At 45.2% G+C, this 22,500-nt stretch overlaps 1 protein-coding gene and 1 pseudogene across 4 annotated transcripts in view; one reads left to right on the forward strand and one right to left on the reverse strand.

The window, feature by feature from the left end:
- Positions 1-3,194: 3,194 nt before the first annotated feature.
- Positions 3,195-8,797, reverse strand: LOC139929659 (troponin I, fast skeletal muscle-like; annotated as a pseudogene).
- A 3,075-nt stretch (positions 8,798-11,872) lies between these two features.
- LOC139919600 (Golgi apparatus protein 1-like) overlaps positions 11,873-22,500 on the forward strand; it is a 38,209-nt gene continuing 27,581 nt past the window's right edge. For all 4 annotated transcript variants that reach the window (XM_078291180.1, XM_078291208.1, XM_078291246.1 and 1 more), the window contains exon 1: positions 11,873-12,202. In XM_078291180.1, the coding sequence (XP_078147306.1) occupies positions 11,873-12,202 (330 nt within the window). The remainder of the gene's footprint in view (positions 12,203-22,500) is intronic.

Here is a 22,500-nt window from a genome sequence, read left to right on the forward strand (position 1 = left end):
GCTGCTGTTGTTGTTGTTGTTGTTGTTGTTGCTGCTGCTGTTGTTGTTGTTGTTGTTGTTGTTCGTTGTTGTTGTTGCTGCTGCTGTTGTTGTTGTTGTTGCTGCTGCTGCTGCTGTTGTTGTTGTTGTTGTTGTTGCTGCTGCTGCTGCTGTTGTTGTTGTTGTTGTTGTTGTTGCTGTTGCTGCTGCTGTTGTTGTTGTTGTTGCTGCTGCTGCTGCTGCTGCTGCTGTTGTTGTTGTTGTTGTTGTTGTTGTTGTTGTTGCTGCTGCTGTTGTTGCTGCTGCTGCTGCTGCTGTTGTTGTTCAGACTCTCTGACAGACTCTGCTCTCTGCCTCTGAACACAAAGACAGAAACTGAAGTTCTCTCTCCGTCTTTCAGTCCAACTCACCCAGATGTGCATTAGGTCACCCAGGCGTTTCTGGCCAACACAGATTTACACACACACACACACACACACACACATACACACACACACACATACACACACACCCATGGGAGCTCTAAACACTCACAAACACTCCACAAAGCGGTTACCAGGGCAACATGACAACACTCACACAGCACCAACCACAGTCTGACTCCTGAATCCAACTTCTGCACTTTATTTATCAGGTGAGAAACCAGGCAGAGAAACACAGTGACAGTTTATTAAGTTTCAGAACTTCAGTCTGTTTCATGGAGCTTTGGTTTCCTGAAGGTGCTGCTGTCCACACAGGGGGCGGGGCTTCAGACGCTCGGCTTTAATGCCCCAGGACTCAAATACCCCAAATACCCCAAATACCCCAAATACCCCAAAGCCCCAAAGCCCCAAAGCCCTCATGTCCCTGCTAACTGCAGTCTGTCTGTAAAGCGTCTGGAGGGGAAAAACAGATCCAGACTGAGGGACTGAAGCTGCTCTTACTGCTGCTAGAGGCTGTGTGTGTGTGTGTGTGTGTGTGTGTGTGTGTGTGTGTGTGTGTGTGCTTATGGAGTACAGTCATGCTGAGTTTTTATCCAGATGACGCCATCTTGTGGATAAACAGCGTTATTCTTATTTGAAGCAGAACTAAATTGTCCATAGATGTGAATGGGAGAGTCTGTCTGTCTGGACCGGAGACCTGCCAGGCTGCCTCAATGCATGCTGGGATAGAATCTCAGAGCATGAAAGGAAAACATTAAAGGAAGACAGAAGACTCACTTTTCATCAGCGGCTGATGATTCTGGATTCACTATTTTACAGCCGAATGTTTCAGAATTGAAATGACTCTTGATGGAGTTTAAAAACCGACCAGCGAAACTTTACACTATACCAACCTGATCCTGTTTATCCTGAACTCTAAGGCGGCTTTCACACCAGCACCGTTTGGTCCGGACTTCAGGACCTTTTTGCTAAGTTCGGATCATTTTGACAGGTGTGAACGTGCCATGCGGACTCGGGGGCGGACCCAAACCTTGCAAAAGGTTCGCCAAAAATTGGCGGTCTCGGTCCTCTTCCATTCGGACCGTGATGCGGATCGTTTTGGTGTGAAACCTGTTCGGTATCGTATCGTATCGACTGTGGACTCGGTAACGATGTTCTTTTCTCCTTTTTCGGTCGGTAAGGAGCCGCTGTTTGTCTTCAGTTGAACACGGCATGCAGACGCGCTGTTGACAGGAGAGTTCTTCTGTCTTGTCGATATTTTCCCAAGTTCTTTGACCCGTCACTATATATATTTTATGTCTTGAACTCTCACTAGCTAGAGAGAAACCTACCGGCTGCTCCAGAGGAAGTACGTGCGACGCATCAGAGGATTACGTCGTCAAAATAAAAGTCCCCCGGAGTCGTTCAATGGCAAGGTGCAGCATTATAATGTGAACGCCCTCTGGGTGTCATTCTAGTTTGATTTTTTGTTCTCCCATCAAGATATCTGTCCAACAGGTCCGCTTGATATTCTGGTCGGTGTGAAACGAACCGGACCGATACGACGTAACAATCCAGCGAACTCTGGTTCGGACTTGAAGCGGACGTTGCGGTGTGAAAGCGCCCTGAATGTATAAAGAAATACAGCAGGACTTGACATGTGAGTCTTTGAAAAGTTAAAGTTAACCGCTAAATTCTGCTTATTTCATTGCTTTCTTGCACATAGAATGTAAAATGTATTTTGTACTGATGCAGTACAGCACTTTGTAACCTTTCTTTTGAAATGTGCTCAGAAATAAAGCTATTCTTCTTCTTCTAATAATAATAATAATAATAATAATAATAATGATAACAATATCTACATCCATATAAATCAGTGATGTTCTGTAGCATCATTTCCAGGCATGAGTGAAATTATTACCATGAAACACACAAGCACAACAAACATTTTAATTATTTCTATCATTTATATAAATTACATCTGACACACAAGTGAATGATGCTGTTCAGTTTCTGAACAACAGAGTAGAAAACAGAGAGTAGCGGCGAGGCGGTCAGGTGTTCAGGAGGTCAGGAGGTCAGGTGTTCAGGAGGTCAGGAGGTCAGGTGGTCAGGAGGTCAGGTGTTCAGGAGGTCAGGTGTTCAGGAGGTCAGGAGGTCAGGTGTTCAGGAGGTCAGGAGGTCAGGTGGTCAGGAGGTCAGGAGGTCAGGTGGTCAGGAGGTCAGGAGGTCAGGAGGTCAGGAGGTCAGGAGGTCAGGAGGTCAGGAGGTCAGGTGTTCAGGTGGTCAGGAGGTCAGGTGGTCAGGAGGTCAGGAGGTCAGGAGGTCAGGTGTTCAGGTGGTCAGGAGGTCAGGAGGTCAGGAGATCAGGTGTTCAGGTGGTCAGGAGGTCAGGTGGTCAGGAGGTCAGGAGGTCAGGTGGTCAGGAGGTCAGGAGGTCAGGAGGTCAGGTGGTCAGGTGTTCAGGAGGTCAGGAGGTCAGGAGGTCAGGTGGTCAGGAGGTCAGGAGGTCAGGTGGTCAGGTGTTCAGGAGGTCAGGTGGTCAGGAGGTCAGGAGGTCAGGAGGTCAGGTGGTCAGGTGGTCAGGAGGTCAGGTGGTCAGGAGGTCAGGAGGTCAGGAGGTCAGGTGGTCAGGAGGTCAGGTGGTCAGGTGGTCAGGAGGTCAGGAGGTCAGGTGGTCAGGAGGTCAGGAGGTCAGGTGGTCAGGAGGTCAGGAGGTCAGGTGTTCAGGAGGTCAGGAGGTCAGGAGGTCAGGAGGTCAGGTGTTCAGGTGTTCAGGAGGTCAGGAGGTCAGGAGGTCAGGAGGTCAGGTGTTCAGGCGTCTGTCTCAAACATCTTCTTCCTGCCGTCCATCCCGGCCTTGTCCTCGATGTTCTTCCTCCAGTCGCCTGTTTGTTTCTCCTGGAGGAAGAGAGAGTACACAGGAAGTGATGTAACAATCCTTCTAGTTGTTTAGAGCTGCTGAGTGGCGATCCATCAGTCTATCAGTCCATCAGTCCATCAGTCCATCAGTCCATCAGTCCATCAGTCTATCAGTCCATCAGTCCATCAGTCCATCAGTCCATCAGTCTATCAGTCCATCAGTCCATCAGTCCATCAGTCCATCAGTCTATCAGTCTATCAGTCCATCAGTCCATCAGTCTATCAGTCCATCAGTCCATCAGTCCATCATTATTAAATTTATGTTTCTGCCTCGGTCTACTGACTGTAAACAACTGATTGTTCTCCTCTATCTCCCTCCAGTAGTATTGTTAGTTCTAGTGTTTCTCCACATTAAGACTACATTTCCCATCAGCCCTGTTGCCCCCCCCCCCCCCCCCCCCCCCCCCACCCCTCCCTGAAGAGGATCAACATGTTGGAAGTGATTTCTCCATCTTCCTTTCCCTCTGACAGCATTAGCTGTGTTAGCTCTGGAGGAACAGAAGCTCCTCCTCCTGACCGTCAGACTCACCTCCTCCTTCTGCTCCTTCTTCACCTGCCTCAGGTTGGCCCTCAGGTCCAGGGACACTTTGTGTTTGGAGCCCAGCAGAGCGGCCAGCATGGCGTCCGCCGACATCCGCACCTTCTTCAGAGCCGGCTTCCTAAACTTCCCCTTCAGGTCCTGAACCTTCAGCTTCAGGTCCTCAATCTGACACAGGAGACAACGCTGAGTGTGTGTGTGTGTGTGTGTGTGTGTGTGTGTGTGTGTGTGTGTGTGTGTGTGTGTGTGGAAACCGCTAATGTGAAACAGCAATCCCAGCAGATATTGAGTTTAAACTTCACCCTACAACAAATTATATCCATTTTACAAGCAGAAGACATGTAATAAACTTTTGAGCTCATATAATCCTCATATAATCCTGTAACAACATATGACAGCATATGTGATTTGATGTGTGGCTTTGATCTGTGATCAGACTGTTTGTATTAGACTAGATTAGAATAGATTAGATTAGAATTGCAATTTGTTTAGCAGTTTAAAGCAGTTACAGCAGACAACAGCTAACAGTTGGTGACAGGGAGTGAAACTGTACTGAGATGAACACTGAGCAGGTTTAAACTCAGCAGCACATCACTGCTCAAATGTAAACTGTGACAGTATATAAATGACAATGTGACATTGTTGTATTTCATAACTACATTGTACTAAACACCAGTTTACAACTCAAACAGTGTTTTAGTGTATTACTGTTTAAAGGACTTTACCTCCTTATTGGACTTTGACACCTTGCTCTCCACGTCGTATCGCTCCTCATCCACCAAGTCGATCTCTTTGTGGAGTTTCTTGCACAGCTCCTGAAGGGGGGGGGGGGGGGGGGGGGGTGTGCAGAGAGGAGATAAATAGTTGAGAGGTGCGACTCCCTCTAGCTGATGCTGATTTAAAAGCCATCTGAGCCTGTTCTCCAGTCTCACCTGCAGCTCCTGCATGCAGAGGGGGGGGGCGGAGGGGGGGGCAGCTCTCCTCCATGTACCTCCTCTTCTGCTCCTCCGCCTGCAGCGCCTCCTGCTCCAGCAGCGCCTCGCCCACCTGCAGCAGCAAGCTCTGACGGAAACAGGAGAAGAAGAAACTGATTTCTGTGGCTATAAAATGAACTGAGAAGAGTGAAGCCATGCTTTTAAAGTCAGATAGTCAGTTAAGATCATCTCTCCAATTTCTAAGATATTTAGTATGAATGGTCCTTCTTTGCTTCAAAATATTAAATAAGATTTAAATCGTTGGTGTATGCTCCCCTTGTCTTTATGGGGTCCAGAGTTGATATTTTAAAAATAAATATTATGCCAAAATTGTCTTATGTTATATCTGCTATACCGCTTCAGTTCTCCCAAAACTGGTTTCAAGAAATGAATACCATTTTCATCAAGATACCCAGAATTAGTTTAAAGAGGTTATTCGTGCCTTGCCTGGGTGTGCCTGATATGTTTTTATATTATATCTCTTTCAATGCCAGATATCTCCTGTCATGGGCAGATTAAATTAATTGTGAAAAAGGCAGCTGCAGGTTAGAAGCAGTTTTTCACATATAATGCAACATTATCCTAAATGAAATCTGACTGAGAGAGAGAGAGAGACTGAGAGAGACAGAGAGAGAGAGACTGAGAGAGAGACTAAGAGAGAGAGAGACTGAGAGAGAGACTAAGAGAGAGAGAGAGACTGAGAGAGACAGAGAGAGAGAGACTGAGAGAGAGACTAAGAGAGAGAGAGACTGAGAGAGAGACTAAGAGAGAGAGAGAGACTGAGAGAGAGACTGAGAGAGAGAGAGAGACTGAGAGAGACTGAGAGAGAGACTGAGAGAGAGACTAGAGAGAGAGAGACTGAGAGAGAGACTAAGAGAGAGAGAGAGACTGAGAGAGACTGAGAGACTGAGAGAGAGAGAGAGAGAGACTGAGAGAGAGAGACTGAGAGAGAGAGACTGAGAGAGAGAGACTGAGAGAGAGAGAGAGACTGAGAGAGACTGAGAGAGAGACTGAGAGAGAGAGACTGAGAGAGACTGAGAGAGAGACTGAGAGAGAGAGACTGAGAGAGAGAGACTGAGAGAGAGAGAGAGACTGAGAGAGACTGAGAGAGAGACTGAGAGAGAGAGACTGAGAGAGAGAGAGAGACTGAGACTGAGAGAGAGAGACTGAGAGAGAGAGAGAGAGAGAGAGACTGAGAGACTGAGAGAGAGAGACTGAGAGAGAGACTGAGAGAGAGAGAGAGAGAGAGACTGAGACTGAGAGAGAGAGACTGAGAGAGAGAGAGAGAGAGAGACTGAGAGACTGAGAGAGAGAGACTGAGAGAGAGAGACTGAGAGAGAGACTGAGAGAGAGAGAGAGAGACTGAGAGAGACTGAGAGAGAGAGAGAGAGAGAGAGAGAGACTGAGAGAGACTGAGAGAGAGAGAGAGAGAGACTGAGAGAGACTGAGAGAGAGAGAGAGAGAGAGAGAGAGAGAGAGAGAGAGAGAGAGAGAGAGAGAGACTGAGAGATGATGGGACGTCCTTTCAGCCGGTTTATAAAGACAGATCAGTTCTAACATTTCCAGCACTGAACAAGGTTTTTAACTTACTAGACGGCATGTTTCTGTCATATTTACTATTTAAATCTGTAGTTTGTACTTGCCATTAATGTTGCCCCATTATATAAGCCTGACTTGGATCAGCTGTTTAATAAGATTTAATAAGATTTAATAAGATTTAATCAAGCTAACAACATTTTCTCCGCCACACAAACAGCTTGGGAAAGAGATTTGAAGTCTGTTCTTACAAAATCACAGTGGAATATGATTTGGAGAACTGGTCTTTCCTCTAATAGGATTATTCAATATAAAATCTTGTGTAGAGCTTATATGACAGCAGCATGTGGTTAAGATGGAGGAAACCTCTCCTGACGGTCCAGACCTCCGTCCTCTGGACCGTCCTGCTGGTCTCTATATTACAGCAGACCAAACCGGTTCCTGTCATGAGGTTTGCTGCAGCTGAAACAACGATACTCCTCCTGAACTGGAAAAAGCTCAACCCAAGTACATTTACAGTCTATAAATGATTAGATGACTATTTGCATATTATAAATATGGAACATGCAGTACTGTCATTAACAGACACTGATAAAGGTAAACATGGAATCAGGGAGAGAATTAGATCCTGTAAGTTATGTAAACTTGTGAATGTTTCTTAATGTTGTAACTGAGGAAATATTCTGCTGACCTCCTTCCCCTGTCATTTTTTTCAGTTGTATGTAATTACACTGTTGGATAAATTATGAATTAAAAAAAACATTTACATTTGAGGCAAAGCTGACACTGATCCAGAGTCTGTCCTGTGAATGAAGGGTCGCATGTTCGATCCCCACATCAGCTATAGACCAGGACCTGAACCCAAACCTTCACCGGTCTGAGACGTTTCAGTCTTACCTTCAGCTGGTTCCTCCGGCTCGACGACATCTTCCTCCTTCACACAAGAAAACCAGAAGAAGGAAATCATTAGTGAGAGTTTTCTGATTCAGGAACGGAATAAAATTCAGCCTGAATAAAGTTAAAGTGAACTTACTCTGCCATCCTGCTGCAGAAGAGAAGACGGGAGAAGAGAAGACGGGAGAAGAGAAGAGAAGAGAAGAGAAGAGAAGACAAGAGAAGACAAGAGAGGAGAGGAGAGAAGGAGAGGAGAAGAGGAGAGGAGAGAGGAGGAGTGACTCCTCCTCTCGGCAGCTGCCGGCGACTCGCCGCTCGCTCAGCAGCTGAAACAGCAGAAAACCTCCAGGAATTTCCTCTGAAGCCGAACAGAACCTGATCAGGATGTTAAAGGAGAAGTCGCATCGCTTCACAGCTTCTACACATTCTCTTGTTCATTTTGAAAGCACTTGTCCCTGAGTTATTATTATATTACATTATTAGATGAGGTTTCTATCAGAGCTTCAGATCAGCTGATTCCTGACAGACTGGAGCTGCTGCTGCTGAAATTTAAAACTAAAGCTGAAGACTTTCCTGTTCTTTTTGTCCTAAGCATTTGTACTATTTGTTCTTTTTCTTGTGTTTATGTTTATTTCTTATTTTAAATTGCAGTTCTTTTACTCTCTGTGAAGCACATTGTATTGAATGGTTATGTATGAAATGTGAATAAAATTTGATTGATTGGTCAGTTGATTATGGGACACTGTAAGACCTTTTGCTTATGAAAGAGTAATGTAATGTAATGTAATTAAATGTAACTTAATGTAATTATCTGCATGTCTGACATAGTTTGCTGTAATAGATCTGCAGCATGTAGAGTGAAACTCAGATCAGCTCTCTGATGTAAACTCTGTTGTTCTGACAGTGAAAACAGATCTGAGGACAGAAACGCAGCAGCAACATCAACTTATTTTAGTTTGTTTCCTCTGAAGCAGGCGGACAGCTGCTGCTCACCGACTCACTTTACTCTGTCACTAACTTACTGTGTTCCTTTTGAATTGTTAGAATCCATTATTAGTTACTTTTTAAAATTAGAATGTTGTTACTTTTATTGTTTTATTTAAATGTATTTATTTTTAGTCATTGACTGATTTTAAAAGGAACTTAAGGCTTTGTCACTGACAGCTGTTCTTGCTTCAGGCTGTAAAAGGTTTTATCATAATACACCATGTGTTACTTTATTTTTATTTCATGTTTTAAAGACATTGTTTTATGTTTGCTGTGTGTGTTAAATGTGTTTTATCATCACTGCCTCTCGGCTTCTGCTTTGTAAAATAGAAATCACTTTTCAGTGGGACTTCCTGGTAAAAAAAAAAAAAAAAGGTTAAATAAAATAAAAATTACATTTATGCTTATTGCTTATTGTTTTATTGTTGTTACCTTTCATATAGTTTTATTTTTGTTAGTGCAGATTTAAAACAAATAGAAGAAAGTGACAGAAAAGCTGCTGCTTGCTGTTTTAAACTGGAATTTAAAACTGTGAAGAAACAAGAAACACAAACACACTCTGACATGATGAAGTTACATAAAGACACACAACACTCTGACAAGTTACTTTTAATAAAGAGTAACTTTATAATGTAACTCATATTCAGAACAGACATGATGTTGATGGAAACGGTATGAATGGAATAAATAGTATAAATGTTATAAATGGTGTGAATAGCTGGTTGGTGATGAAACCAGCAGCTGTCTGTCTGTCTTAGCCTGGTAAAACCATCCTGATCACGTGACCTCACATCCTGTTTCCTCCAGGATCAGTCTGGACTTCCAGCCCACATCGACTTCCTGACATTACAAAGTAACCGGGCCAATCAGGGACTGCGTCGTCGTTGATGACGTGACATACAGGCCGCCGCTGGCAAAACGGCGTAACGGCGTCTCCCGAAGCAACGAGCGGTAACGTTAACGTTAGCAGAGTAAACACAGACATAAGTGCAGTTATTACAGAAATAGACTCAATAACAACAATTAAACAAGAACCAGAGTACGCACTCGCAGAGTTTCTCGGCGGAAAAGACGTTTTCGCCGTTCTTCCGACTGGAATTGAATTTGGATTCTCTGATTGGCTGAAGGAGTTTGTCTGTCAAGGCGAGTACTCCCGCCCACTGAAATGGATGTGGGCGGCTGGAAGTCCAGACTGATCCTGGAGCGAACAGAATGTGAGGTCACGTGATCAGGATGGTCTCACCAGGCTGTGTCTGTCTGTCGGCTCTAAACTGGGAGATTTATTGGTCCGACTGGTTCCAGTAACCAGCTGGTCAAACAGCCCACAGATAACTGTGGTTTACACACACACACACACACACACACACACACAGGTTTATTCTCTGCCAAACAGCAGCTGCTGTCAGCTGATATTTTGTGCTACTGTTCTTTAAATTTGTCCATTTTCACGACAAAAAAAATCTGCAAAATGTAAATATTCAGTTTCTTCCTGTCAGGGAGGAAAAGCCTCTGAAACATTTAGACACTAAAACTCTCCACTGGGAAAAATCATTTATTTAACTGAAGTAAAGGATCTAAAGGGAATGTTTCAGATCCTGATAATGAAGCAGATTTATTTAAAGATATTTAAATTTTATAGACCTCAGCTGACATTTTTCTTTTTGGTTTTGTTGTCCTTGCTTTTGTTTAAGTTTGTTTTTTGTTTGAGTTTTTCATTTTGGTTTTTGCTTTTGTTTGGTTCCCCTTTAGTGTTTTTTTCTTTCCTTGTTGTTTTGTTGTTTTGTGTTTTTATTTTGATTTACTTGTCAGTTTGTTTTTCCTCTTTTATTTGACTTGTCATTATAATTCACCTCGACCCGCAGATCCTCCATGTGAACACAATAACTTGAAGTTTTTATAAGAATCTTTTATTTTATTTATTTTATTTTTTATTATTCTTTTTTTTATTATGGAGATTTGTGTGAAGTTTGAACTTTCTGTAATTATTATTATTAATAAAATAGTTAATTAGTTACATTTATTATTAGTGTTAAAAAAATAGTTAAGGTACATACCCTTTATTATTGGGGAGACAATCGCTACCTCTACACAGTCTGTTCACCACCGGCCTGCTGGAGGCTGCAGTCTGAACTGATCTGAGGTCTGTGGCTCTGAGTTACTGATGTCTTTACATTAGAGATCTGAACTGATCTGAGGTCTGTGGCTCCGAGTTACTGATGTCTTTACATTAGAGATCTGAACTGATCTGAGGTCTGTGGCTCTGAGTTACTGAAGTCTTTACATTAGAGATCTGAACTGATCTGAGGGCAGTCTTGGTGTTGAACCCAGCTCTTGTTTTTACTGTCAGCTGACAGGTGGATTCATTCAGCAGGTGATCAGGTGACCTGGTGATCAGGTGCCTGGTGATCAGGTGATCAGGTGACCTGGTGATCAGGTGCCTGGTGATCAGGTGATCAGGTGTCAGACTGCAGGTGGATTGATGCTCCAGCGGTCAGAGAGCAGACTGGATCCAGAAGGTCTCAGGTTTGAGTCTCCAGCTGCTTCAGATCAGTCTGTCAGCTAAATGTCCCGACTGTAAACTGTGTTACTGTCCGGCTGCTTTAGAAAACTTTATTATTCCCACCAGCTGACAGGTGGATTTCATTCAGCAGATCATCAGCTGAAGCCTGATGGTCCAGCGGTTAGAGAGCGGCTGGTAAACTGAAGGTCGCAGGTTCAAATCCCTGCAGTCAGCCTCCGAGCCTCCTGCTGACTCAGCAGAACTCACTCTGGTCCTCACAGCAGCAGCTCACCAGTCTCTCCGCCAGGAGGCGCTCAGCAGCACGTTTGTTTCAGTGTGGTAGAGGTGGGAAAATTCCCACAAAATGAAAACTAATAATAATAATAATAAAGACCGATATTTCTGAGTGTTATTGATATTTCTGAGTGTTATTGATACGTGCTGATATGACAGATTGGGTTAAAGTTTGGTTTTGGTCGGTGCTTCTGTGTTTTAGACATCAGATTGATTTGACTCATGGTTGATTTGACTGGTCGTGTGTGTGTGTGTGTGTGTGTGTGTGTGTGTGTGTGTGTGTGTGTGTGTGTGTGTGTGTGTGTGTGTGTGTGGAGACACACTGAACAGCCTGGGATCAGACACACAGGCTGGACTGATGACTTTCATTATGGAAGTGATGTTATGAAAGAGTCTTTGAAGGGAAGAATTTTTTCTGAACAATAATTATTTTTGTATGTTAGTGTTTGTCAGAGTTTATCTGCCTTTCTATTCACAACATCACTGCCTGTTTGGTTATGAATATTTGCTGTGAAAATTACATTTTGAAAACAAACATAACAATTGTATTTTAATTTACTACAGATTCCTCATTAAATATAGTGTTTAATAAAGTCTTTAACAAAGTATTTTACAGTGTTTAATAATGTTTTTATTACTGCGACAAAACAACAACAAGAACTGTATTTCAGATCCTTTATTTTCACTTTGGGTCTTGTATTAGAAATCGTCTCTTTGAGGCTTTTATTGTTGAAATAGTTACCGGAAGTAGCGCTCGTGCGGCTGCCTGGTCAGTGAGGCTTTTATTTTGGAAGGTGCTGACCGGACGTGGTGCCATCTTATTCTGCCTGGCTTGACAGTGATGAAGATGGCGGCGTACAGACCCGCTGAGCTGCTGCTGCTGTTAACGTGCGTGTCGCTGTGCGGGTTCGGCTCCGTCTGCGGGATCAAAGCCGCAAATAACGGCGCGGCGGCGGAGAACCTGCCGGCGGACCCGCCCAACCCGCCCGGCCCGCAGGAGGCGGATCCCCCGGGCAGAGAGGCGCCGCCCGCCGCCGGGGCCTCGCAGCCTCGAAGGGCGGCCGGCTGGAAGCTGTCGGAGGAGGCCGCCTGCCGGGACGACCTGGCCCGGCTCTGCCCCAGACACACCTGGACCAACAACCTGGCCGTGCTGGACTGTCTGCAGGACCGCAAGGAGGTAAGCAGACCGGCCCGGTCCCCCGCCGGGGGTCGGCCGGGTGAGAGCGGCGGGACAGACCGACAAACTCTCAACACATTCATTAGGTTTCAATTAGGTTTTAATTAGGTTTTCAGAAAAACACTAAAATCACTTAGTCACCGTTGTTTCCTCTCTGTCTGCATGAAGCCTCGTCAGTCTGAAGCTGGTGGAGCTGAAACATGAAACAACAAGATACAAATATCACAAACACTTTAAAATATCCTGAAGCTGCTGAAGCTGCTCAGGGAAACTGACAGGAAACCAAGGGAGGAAGAAATGTCATGGAATACTATAAAGTTACTGTAGACTCACTGCTGAACACCACACACACACACACACACACACACACACACACACACACACACACAGTCTCTCTCACTGCACAGCAAGCCTCTGGTGGATCTGTGTGTGAAGGTGCACAGTGAGTTTCGGGAGGTTGACCCTTGACCTCTGCTGGTCAGACTGCTGTAACAGAGAAACATTAATGACCTGCAGACGGAGGCGGAGCCTGCAGCTGGTGTTTACATCAGATACACAGTATGGGATATGAAGAAAATGAACTAACTATGAAGTATGATGTAGTATAGGATGTATGTGATGTGTATATATATGTAGTATGTATATATAATGTAGTATACAGCGTTGGGGTAAGTTACTTTTGAAACTAGTTACTTTACTTTGTTACTTGCCCTAAATAGTAACTAGTTACGTTACTAAGTTAGTCTTTATTAAAAGTAACTTGTTAGAGTACTTTCATGTTACCCACTTAAAATCATGCCTTTAAAATACGTCTTCTGCTGATGTCATCACTCTATTGTACAGAAATCATCAGTAAGTAACAATCTGTTGAAGTCTGAAGTGTTTCAGTCACCTGGTTCTCAGGGACCAGTCTGAACTGATCCGGTCTGGACTCAGACCGACTCACAAGCTCTCAGTTCAGATCTCAGGTCTGACAGTGAAGATAAACTGACAGTTAACAATAATGTTCTGACACTTTTCTTCCATCAGTTCAAAGTAATGTGAATATTTCCAGGTTCTGCAGTTTGTTGAGTCGCAGGCTGCTGTAATCACATCATGGAGCGCAATACTTTCTTTTTTTTTTATTTGCACTAACTAAACATTTAACCATTTGAAAGAAAAATGAAAACTAACACGTTAAGTTACTCGTTACCACAAAAAAAAAAATCTGATTACTCTAACGTGTTACTATGTATATCTATATGTATATGATGGTACATAAAAATATACTTATAAGTAGAGTAGATACACAAACTCCCTTCAAGCCAAACTGAACTCCACTGGTTCATGTTTGGAGATTTGCTTCAGCAGGATGAGCTGAGCTCAGTGTGTCTGTTCAGCAGATCTGGATCCAGCTCACTGTAGACCTGCAGATAGAGGGTTAGGGTCTCCAGGTCTGCTGGACTGAAGCTGTCTCTGACATGCTGGACTTTGTGAATCACAGTTTGTGTGGACTGGTAGTTTTGTATAGTGGAAACAGTATCCAGTGCTGTGTGTGTGTGTGTGTGTGTGTGTGTGTGTGTGTGTGTGTGTGTGTGTGTGTGTGTGTGTGTGTTGGTTCAGTCTGAATCGTCATGAAGCTTCTCAGCTTCAAGTCTAGTCTCAAACTAGTCAGGTTAGTTCAACAGACAGTCAGTCAGTCAGTCAGACAGTCAGTCAGACAGACAGTCAGTCAGTCAGTCAGTCAGACAGTCAGTCAGTCAGTCAGTCAGTCAGTCAGTCAGTCAGACAGTCAGACAGACAGTCAGTCAGACAGACAGTCAGACAGACAGTCAGTCAGTCAGTCAGACAGACAGACAGTCAGACAGACAGTCAGTCAGTCAGTCAGTCAGTCAGACAGACAGTCAGACAGACAGACAGACAGACAGTCAGACAGACAGACAGACAGACAGTCAGACAGACAGACAGTCAGTCAACACAGACAAACTTCTTATTACATCATCAGTTGCAGACGGCAGATGTAGAAGAGAGAGGGGAAAAAAAGATTTGATAATTTGAGATTCATTAGACTTGGATCTTAAGGAATCCGGGTATTTTACCAACTTGGAACAATGTGATCAGCAGAGATTGTCAACTAAACTAAACTGAGATGAACTAAATTAAGTTAAACCGAACTAAACTCTGGCAAGTCCTCTGTTGAACAGTATGATGTGACTGAACTGACTCAAGCCTCTGAAAGAGAAAGGCTGGTTCAGATCCTGATGCTTCCTGCTGTTTCACTAACTAGTCTTCCTCCAGTTAACAGCTGGTTTCACTAACTAGTCTTCCAGTTAACAGCTGGTTTCACTAACTAGTCTTCCTCCAGTTAACAGCTGGTTTCACTAACTAGTCTTCCAGTTAACAGCTGGTTTCACTAACTAGTCTTCCTCCAGTTAACAGCTGGTTTCACTAACTAGTCTTCCTCCAGTTAACAGCTGGTTTCACTAACTAGTCTTCCAGTTAACCAGCTGCTGTTTGTCTGGACTCTTGGACTGTGGATTAGACCAAATGTTCATCATGTTTCAGAAAAGTTTTGTTAGTTCTGATTTCATTTAATTTATTTTCATGTTGTATTTGGACAGGCTCACTGCACCGGCCAGGATATCAACAGGCAGGGAGAGAAAACAGTGATCATGATGCAGGCAGAATAACAGAATATAATCCAGACATGTTGGGTCTCCATGCAGAATAATGAGTTACATTAAGACTGTGATTCTGTGTTTGCTGTGCTGCAGCAGACAGACATCTGGACTGTGCTGTAGGAGGCAGAAGACAGGAGGAAAGTAAAGCTCAGATAAAAATAACTTCCTTATGCGAGCGTGAAATAATAATGAAATAATGAAACCGAACTACTCCTCATTTGCTGCCCCCCCGGAAACCCTTGAAGGACCTCCAGAAACCCCTGAAGGACCCCTGGGAACCCTTCAAGGACCTCTGGGAACCCTTCAAGGACCCTTGGGAACACTTAAAAGGACCTCCGGAAACCCTTCAAGGACCATTGGGAACCCTTCCAGGACTCCTGGAGGTCCCTGGACCCCAGTTTGGCACCAGTTGATTAGTTCCACATCCTCAGACTGAATCGATGCTCATTTAGTTAAAAACCCCCGAGGGGATTCTCGAGCAACTCACCTCCAAACAAACAAACTTAATGATGACAAGTGAAGACGCTGAACCGTCCTTTCCTCTCCTTCCTTGCCTCCTACATTGATCTAATGTGTCTTGATGGGCATGCAGATCAAAGACTCTGAGATGTGTTGTAGATGGTTGGGTCAATGCTTTTCCACTTCTGGAAGTGAGATGAAAAGGTTGTGTATCTCAGGCAGGAAAGATGAGTTTGTTTTGGGCGGTAGGTGAGACTGAAGAACTGTCATGGAGTTTGGAGGTTTACATTTTAGATCAGGCAGCAGCAGGAGACAGTTTCAGTTCAGCCTGGTGTTCAGTGCTGGCCTTCATGCACCTGCAGACAGGAGGGAGGCCTGATCCAGCACAGAGTCGTCCCCTTTATGCCAGGTCAGTCAGAGACATGACATGAAGCCCATGTCCAGGATGTGGTCCTGTCTGAGGAGGCCTTCATCAGTGAGCGATTGTGTATTAAGAAGCTCCATGCTGAGGGTGGAAGTCTTTGAAAACTCTGCAGGACACTGTGATCCACTCTGTGTTTTACATCTCACCTTGTGTAGAGGCTCTGTGTTTCAACAATGGTACCCAGATGGTGTCTCGTGTCGTGTCGTGTCATTTTGTGTCGTGTCGTATTATCTTTTATTGTTTCGTTTTCTCATGTCATGGTGTCTTGTGTTGTTTCGTGTCATCTCGTGTTCTCTTGTGTTCTCTTGTGTTGTCTTGTGTTGTCTTGTGTTGTCTTGTGTCAACTCGTGTTCTCTTGTGTTGTCTCGTGTCATGTCGTGTTGTCACGTGTCGTGTTGTCTCGTTTTCTTGTCATCTCATGTCATCTCGTGTCGTGTTGTCTCGTTTTCTCGTGTTGTCTCGTTTTCTCGTGTTGTGTTATCTCGTGTTGTCATGTGTTGTCTCATTTTCTCATGTCATGTTGTCTCATGTTATGTTGTCTTGTCTCATGTTCTCTCATGTTGTCTCATGTCATGTTGTCTCATGTCATGTTGTCTCATGTCATGTTGTCTCATGTTATGTTGCCTCATGTCGTGTTGTCTCATGTCATGTTGTCTTGTGTTGTCTTGTCTCATTTTCTCTCATGTTGTCTCATGTCGTGTTGCCTCATGTCGTGTTGCCTCATGTCGTGTTGCCTCATGTCGTGTTGCCTCATGTCGTGTTGTCTCATGTCGTGTTGCCTCATGTCGTGTTGTCTCATGTCGTGTTGTCTCATGTCATGTTGTCTCATTTTGTCTTGTCTCATGTTCTCATGTCTCATGTCATGTTGTCTCATGTCGTGTTGCCTCATGTCGTGTTGTCTCATGTTATGTTGTCTCATGTCATGTTGTCTCATTTTGTCTTGTCTCATGTTCTCTCATGTCTCATGTCATGTTGTCTCATGTCGTGTTGCCTCATGTCGTGTTGTCTCATGTTGTCTTGTCTCATGTTCTCTCATGTCTCATGTCATGTTGTCTCATGTCGTGTTGTCTCATGTCGTGTTGTCTCATGTCGTGTTGTCTCATGTCGTGTTGTCTCATGTTGTCTCGTGACGTGTTGTTTCATGTCATGTTGTCTCATGTTGTCTCATGTCGTGTTGTCTCATGTCGTGTTGCCTCATGTCGTGTTGTCTCGTGACGTGTTGTCTCATGTTGTCTCATGTTGTCTCATGTCATGTTGTCTCGTGTTGTGTTGTCTCATGTCATGTCTCATGTCGTGTTGCCTCATGTCGTGTTGTCTCGTGACGTGTTGTCTCATGTTGTCTCGTGACGTGTTGTCTCATGTTGTCTCATGTTGTCTCATGTCATGTTGTCTCGTGTTGTGTTGTCTCATGTCATGTCTCATGTCGTGTTGCCTCATGTCGTGTTGTCTCGTGACGTGTTGTCTCATGTTGTCTCGTGACGTGTTGTCTCATGTTGTCTCATGTTGTCTCATGTCATGTTGTCTCGTGTTGTGTTGTCTCATGTCATGTCTCATGTCGTGTTGCCTCATGTCGTGTTGTCTCGTGACGTGTTGTCTCATGTTGTCTCATGTTGTCTCATGTCATGTTGTCTCGTGTTGTGTTGTCTCATGTCATGTTGTCTCATGTCGTGTTGCCTCATGTCGTGTTGTCTTGTGACGTGTTGTCTCATGTTGTCTCATGTCGTGTTGCCTCATGTCGTGTTGCCTCATGTCATGTTGTCTCATGTTGTCTTGTCTCATGTTGTCTTGTCTCATGTTGTCTCATGTCGTGTTGTCTCATGTCGTGTTGTCTCGTGTCGTGTTGTCTCATGTTGTCTCGTGTCGTGTTGTCTCATGTTGTCTCGTGTCGTGTTGTCTCATGTCGTGTTGTCTCGTGTCGTGTTGTCTCATGTCGTGTTGTCTCGTGTCGTGTTGTCTCATGTCGTCTCATGTCGTGTTCCCTCATGTCGTGTTGCCTCATGTCGTGTTGCCTCATGTCGTGTTGCCTCATGTCGTGTTGTCTCATGTGTTGTCTCATGTCGTGTTGTCTCGTGTCGTGTCGTCTCGTGTCGTGTTATCTCATGTCATGTTGTCTCATGTGTTGTCTCATGTCGTGTTGTCTCATGTCGTGTTGTCTCGTGTCGTGTTGTCTCATGTTGTCTCGTGTCGTGTTGTCTCGTGTCGTGTTGTCTCGTGTCGTGTTGTCTCATGTCGTGTTGTCTCATGTTGTCTCGTGTCGTGTTGTCTCGTGTCGTGTTGTCTCGTGTCGTGTTGTCTCATGTTGTCTCGTGTCGTGTTGTCTCGTGTCGTGTTGTCTCATGTTGTCTCGTGTCGTGTTGTCTCGTGTTGTGTTGTCTCGTGTCGTGTTGTCTCATGTTGTCTCGTGTCGTGTTGTCTCGTGTCGTGTTGTCTCGTGTCGTGTTGTCTCGTGTCGTGTTGTCTCATGTCTCGTGTCGTGTTGTCTCGTGTCGTGTTGTCTCGTGTCGTGTTGTCTCGTGTCGTGTTGTCTCATGTTGTCTCGTGTCGTGTTGTCTCATGTCGTGTTGTCTCATGTTGTGTTGTCTCGTGTCGTGTTGTCTCGTGTCGTGTTGTCTCGTGTCATGTTGTCTCATGTTGTCTCGTGTCATGTTGTCTCGTGTCGTGTTGTCTCATGTCGTGTTGTCTCATGTTGTCTCGTGTCGTGTTGTCTCGTGTCGTGTTGTCTCATGTTGTGTTGTCTCGTGTCGTGTTGTCTCGTGTCGTGTTGTCTCATGTCGTGTTGTCTCATGTTGTCTCGTGTCGTGTTGTCTCGTGTCGTGTTGTCTCATGTCGTGTTGTCTCATGTTGTCTCGTGACGTGTTGTCTCATGTCGTGTTGTCTCATGTTGCCTCATGTCGTGTTGTCTCATGTCGTGTTGTCTCATGTTGTCTCGTGACGTGTTGTCTCATGTCGTGTTGTCTCATGTTGTCTCATGTCGTGTTGTCTCATGTCGTGTTGCCTCATGTCGTGTTGTCTCGTGACGTGTTGTCTCATGTTGTCTCATGTCATGTTGTCTCGTGTTGTGTTGTCTCATGTCATGTCTCATGTCGTGTTGCCTCATGTCGTGTTGTCTCGTGACGTGTTGTCTCATGTTGTCTCGTGACGTGTTGTCTCATGTTGTCTCATGTCATGTTGTCTCGTGTTGTGTTGTCTCATGTCATGTCTCATGTCGTGTTGCCTCATGTCGTGTTGTCTCGTGACGTGTTGTCTCATGTTGTCTCGTGACGTGTTGTCTCATGTTGTCTCATGTCATGTTGTCTCGTGTTGTGTTGTCTCATGTCATGTCTCATGTCGTGTTGCCTCATGTCGTGTTGTCTCGTGACGTGTTGTCTCATGTTGTCTCATGTTGTCTCATGTCATGTTGTCTCGTGTTGTGTTGTCTCATGTCATGTTGTCTCATGTCGTGTTGCCTCATGTCGTGTTGCCTCATGTCATGTTGTCTCATGTTGTCTTGTCTCATGTTGTCTTGTCTCATGTTGTCTCATGTCGTGTTGTCTCATGTCATGTTGTCTCGTGTTGTGTTGTCTCATGTCATGTTGTCTCATGTCATGTTGTCTCATGTTGTCTTGTCTCATGTTGTCTTGTCTCATGTTGTCTCATGTCGTGTTGTCTCATGTCGTGTTGTCACGTGTCGTGTTGTCTCATGTTGTCTCGTGTCGTGTTGTCTCATGTTGTCTCGTGTCGTGTTGTCTCATGTCGTGTTGTCTCGTGTCGTGTTGTCTCATGTCGTGTTGTCTCGTGTCGTGTTGTCTCATGTCGTCTCATGTCGTGTTCCCTCATGTCGTGTTGCCTCATGTCGTGTTGCCTCATGTCGTGTTGCCTCATGTCGTGTTGTCTCATGTGTTGTCTCATGTCGTGTTGTCTCGTGTCGTGTCGTCTCGTGTCGTGTTATCTCATGTCATGTTGTCTCATGTGTTGTCTCATGTCGTGTTGTCTCATGTCGTGTTGCCTCATGTTGTCTCATGTCGTGTTCCCTCATGTCGTGTTGCCTCATGTCGTGTTGCCTCATGTCGTGTTGCCTCATGTCGTGTTGCCTCATGTCGTGTTGTCTCATGTGTTGTCTCATGTCGTGTCGTCTCGTGTCGTGTTGTCTCATGTCGTGTTGTCTCATGTGTTGTCTCATGTCGTGTTGTCTCATGTCGTGTTGTCTCATGTCGTGTTGTCTCGTGTCGTGTTGTCTCGTGTCGTGTTGTCTCATGTTGTCTCGTGTCGTGTTGTCTCGTGTCATGTTGTCTCGTGTCGTGTTGTCTCGTGTCGTGTTGTCTCGTGTCGTGTTGTCTCATGTTGTCTCGTGTCGTGTTGTCTCGTGTCGTGTTGTCTCGTGTCATGTTGTCTCATGTTGTCTCGTGTCGTGTTGTCTCGTGTCGTGTTGTCTCATGTTGTCTCGTGTCGTGTTGTCTCGTGTTGTGTTGTCTCGTGTCGTGTTGTCTCATGTCGTGTTGTCTCATGTTGTCTCGTGTCGTGTTGTCTCATGTTGTCTCGTGTCGTGTTGTCTCGTGTCGTGTTGTCTCGTGTCATGTTGTCTCGTGTCGTGTTGTCTCATGTCTCGTGTCGTGTTGTCTCGTGTCGTGTTGTCTCGTGTCGTGTTGTCTCGTGTCGTGTTGTCTCGTGTCGTGTTGTCTCATGTTGTCTCGTGTCGTGTTGTCTCATGTCGTGTTGTCTCATGTCGTGTTGTCTCGTGTCGTGTTGTCTCGTGTCGTGTTGTCTCGTGTCGTGTTGTCTCGTGTCATGTTGTCTCATGTTGTCTCGTGTCGTGTTGTCTCATGTCGTGTTGTCTCATGTCGTGTTGTCTCATGTTGTCTCGTGTCGTGTTGTCTCGTGTCGTGTTGTCTCGTGTCGTGTTGTCTCGTGTCGTGTTGTCTCGTGTCGTGTTGTCTCATGTCATGTTGTCTCGTGTCGTGTTGTCTCATGTTGTGTTGTCTCGTGTCGTGTTGTCTCATGTTGTCTCGTGTCGTGTTGTCTCGTGTCGTGTTGTCTCATGTCGTGTTGTCTCATGTCGTGTTGTCTCGTGTCGTGTTGTCTCGTGTCGTGTTGTCTCATGTCATGTTGTCTCGTGTCGTGTTGTCTCATGTCATGTTGTCTCGTGTCGTGTTGTCTCATGTCGTGTTGTCTCATGTCGTGTTGTCTCGTGTCGTGTTGTCTCATGTCGTGTTGTCTCGTGTCGTGTTGTCTCATGTCGTGTTGTCTCATGTCATGTTGTCTCGTGTCGTGTTGTCTCATGTCGTGTTGTCTCATGTCATGTTGTCTCGTGTCGTGTTGTCTCATGTCGTGTTGTCTCATGTCGTGTTGTCTCATGTCGTGTTGTCTCATGTCATGTTGTCTCGTGTCGTGTTGTCTCATGTCGTGTTGTCTCATGTCGTGTTGTCTCATGTCGTGTTGTCTCATGTCGTGTTGTCTCATGTCGTGTTGTCTCATGTTGTCTCATGTCGTGTTGTCTCGTGTCGTGTTGTCTCATGTCGTGTTGTCTCGTGTCGTGTTGTCTCGTGTCGTGTTGTCTCATGTCGTGTTGTCTCGTGTCGTGTTGTCTCGTGTCGTGTTGTCTCGTGTCGTGTTGTCTCGTGTCGTGTTGTCTCATGTCGTGTTGTCTCGTGTCGTGTTGTCTCGTGTCGTGTTGTCTCATGTCGTGTTGTCTCATGTCGTGTTGTCTCGTGTCGTGTTGTCTCGTGTCGTGTTGTCTCATGTCGTGTTGTCTCATGTCGTGTTGTCTCATGTCGTGTTGTCTCGTGTCGTGTTGTCTCATGTTGTCTCGTGTCGTGTTGTCTCATGTTGTCTCGTGTCGTGTTGTCTCATGTCGTGTTGTCTCGTGTCGTGTTGTCTCATGTCGTGTTGTCTCGTGTCGTGTTGTCTCATGTCGTCTCATGTCGTGTTCCCTCATGTCGTGTTGCCTCATGTCGTGTTGCCTCATGTCGTGTTGCCTCATGTCGTGTTGTCTCATGTGTTGTCTCATGTCGTGTTGTCTCGTGTCGTGTCGTCTCGTGTCGTGTTATCTCATGTCATGTTGTCTCATGTGTTGTCTCATGTCGTGTTGTCTCATGTCGTGTTGCCTCATGTTGTCTCATGTCGTGTTCCCTCATGTCGTGTTGCCTCATGTCGTGTTGCCTCATGTCGTGTTGCCTCATGTCGTGTTGCCTCATGTCGTGTTGTCTCATGTGTTGTCTCATGTCGTGTCGTCTCGTGTCGTGTTGTCTCATGTCGTGTTGTCTCATGTGTTGTCTCATGTCGTGTTGTCTCATGTCGTGTTGTCTCATGTCGTGTTGTCTCGTGTCGTGTTGTCTCGTGTCGTGTTGTCTCATGTTGTCTCGTGTCGTGTTGTCTCGTGTCGTGTTGTCTCGTGTCGTGTTGTCTCGTGTCGTGTTGTCTCATGTTGTCTCGTGTCGTGTTGTCTCGTGTCGTGTTGTCTCGTGTCATGTTGTCTCATGTTGTCTCGTGTCGTGTTGTCTCGTGTCGTGTTGTCTCATGTTGTCTCGTGTCGTGTTGTCTCGTGTTGTGTTGTCTCGTGTCGTGTTGTCTCATGTTGTCTCGTGTCGTGTTGTCTCATGTTGTCTCGTGTCGTGTTGTCTCGTGTCGTGTTGTCTCGTCTCGTGTCGTGTTGTCTCGTGTCGTGTTGTCTCGTGTCGTGTTGTCTCGTGTCGTGTTGTCTCGTGTCGTGTTGTCTCGTGTCGTGTTGTCTCGTGTCGTGTTGTCTCGTCTCGTGTCGTGTTGTCTCGTGTCGTGTTGTC

This window comes from Centroberyx gerrardi, chromosome 1 (assembly GCF_048128805.1).
Source record: "Centroberyx gerrardi isolate f3 chromosome 1, fCenGer3.hap1.cur.20231027, whole genome shotgun sequence".
Taxonomy (NCBI): domain Eukaryota; kingdom Metazoa; phylum Chordata; class Actinopteri; order Beryciformes; family Berycidae; genus Centroberyx; species Centroberyx gerrardi.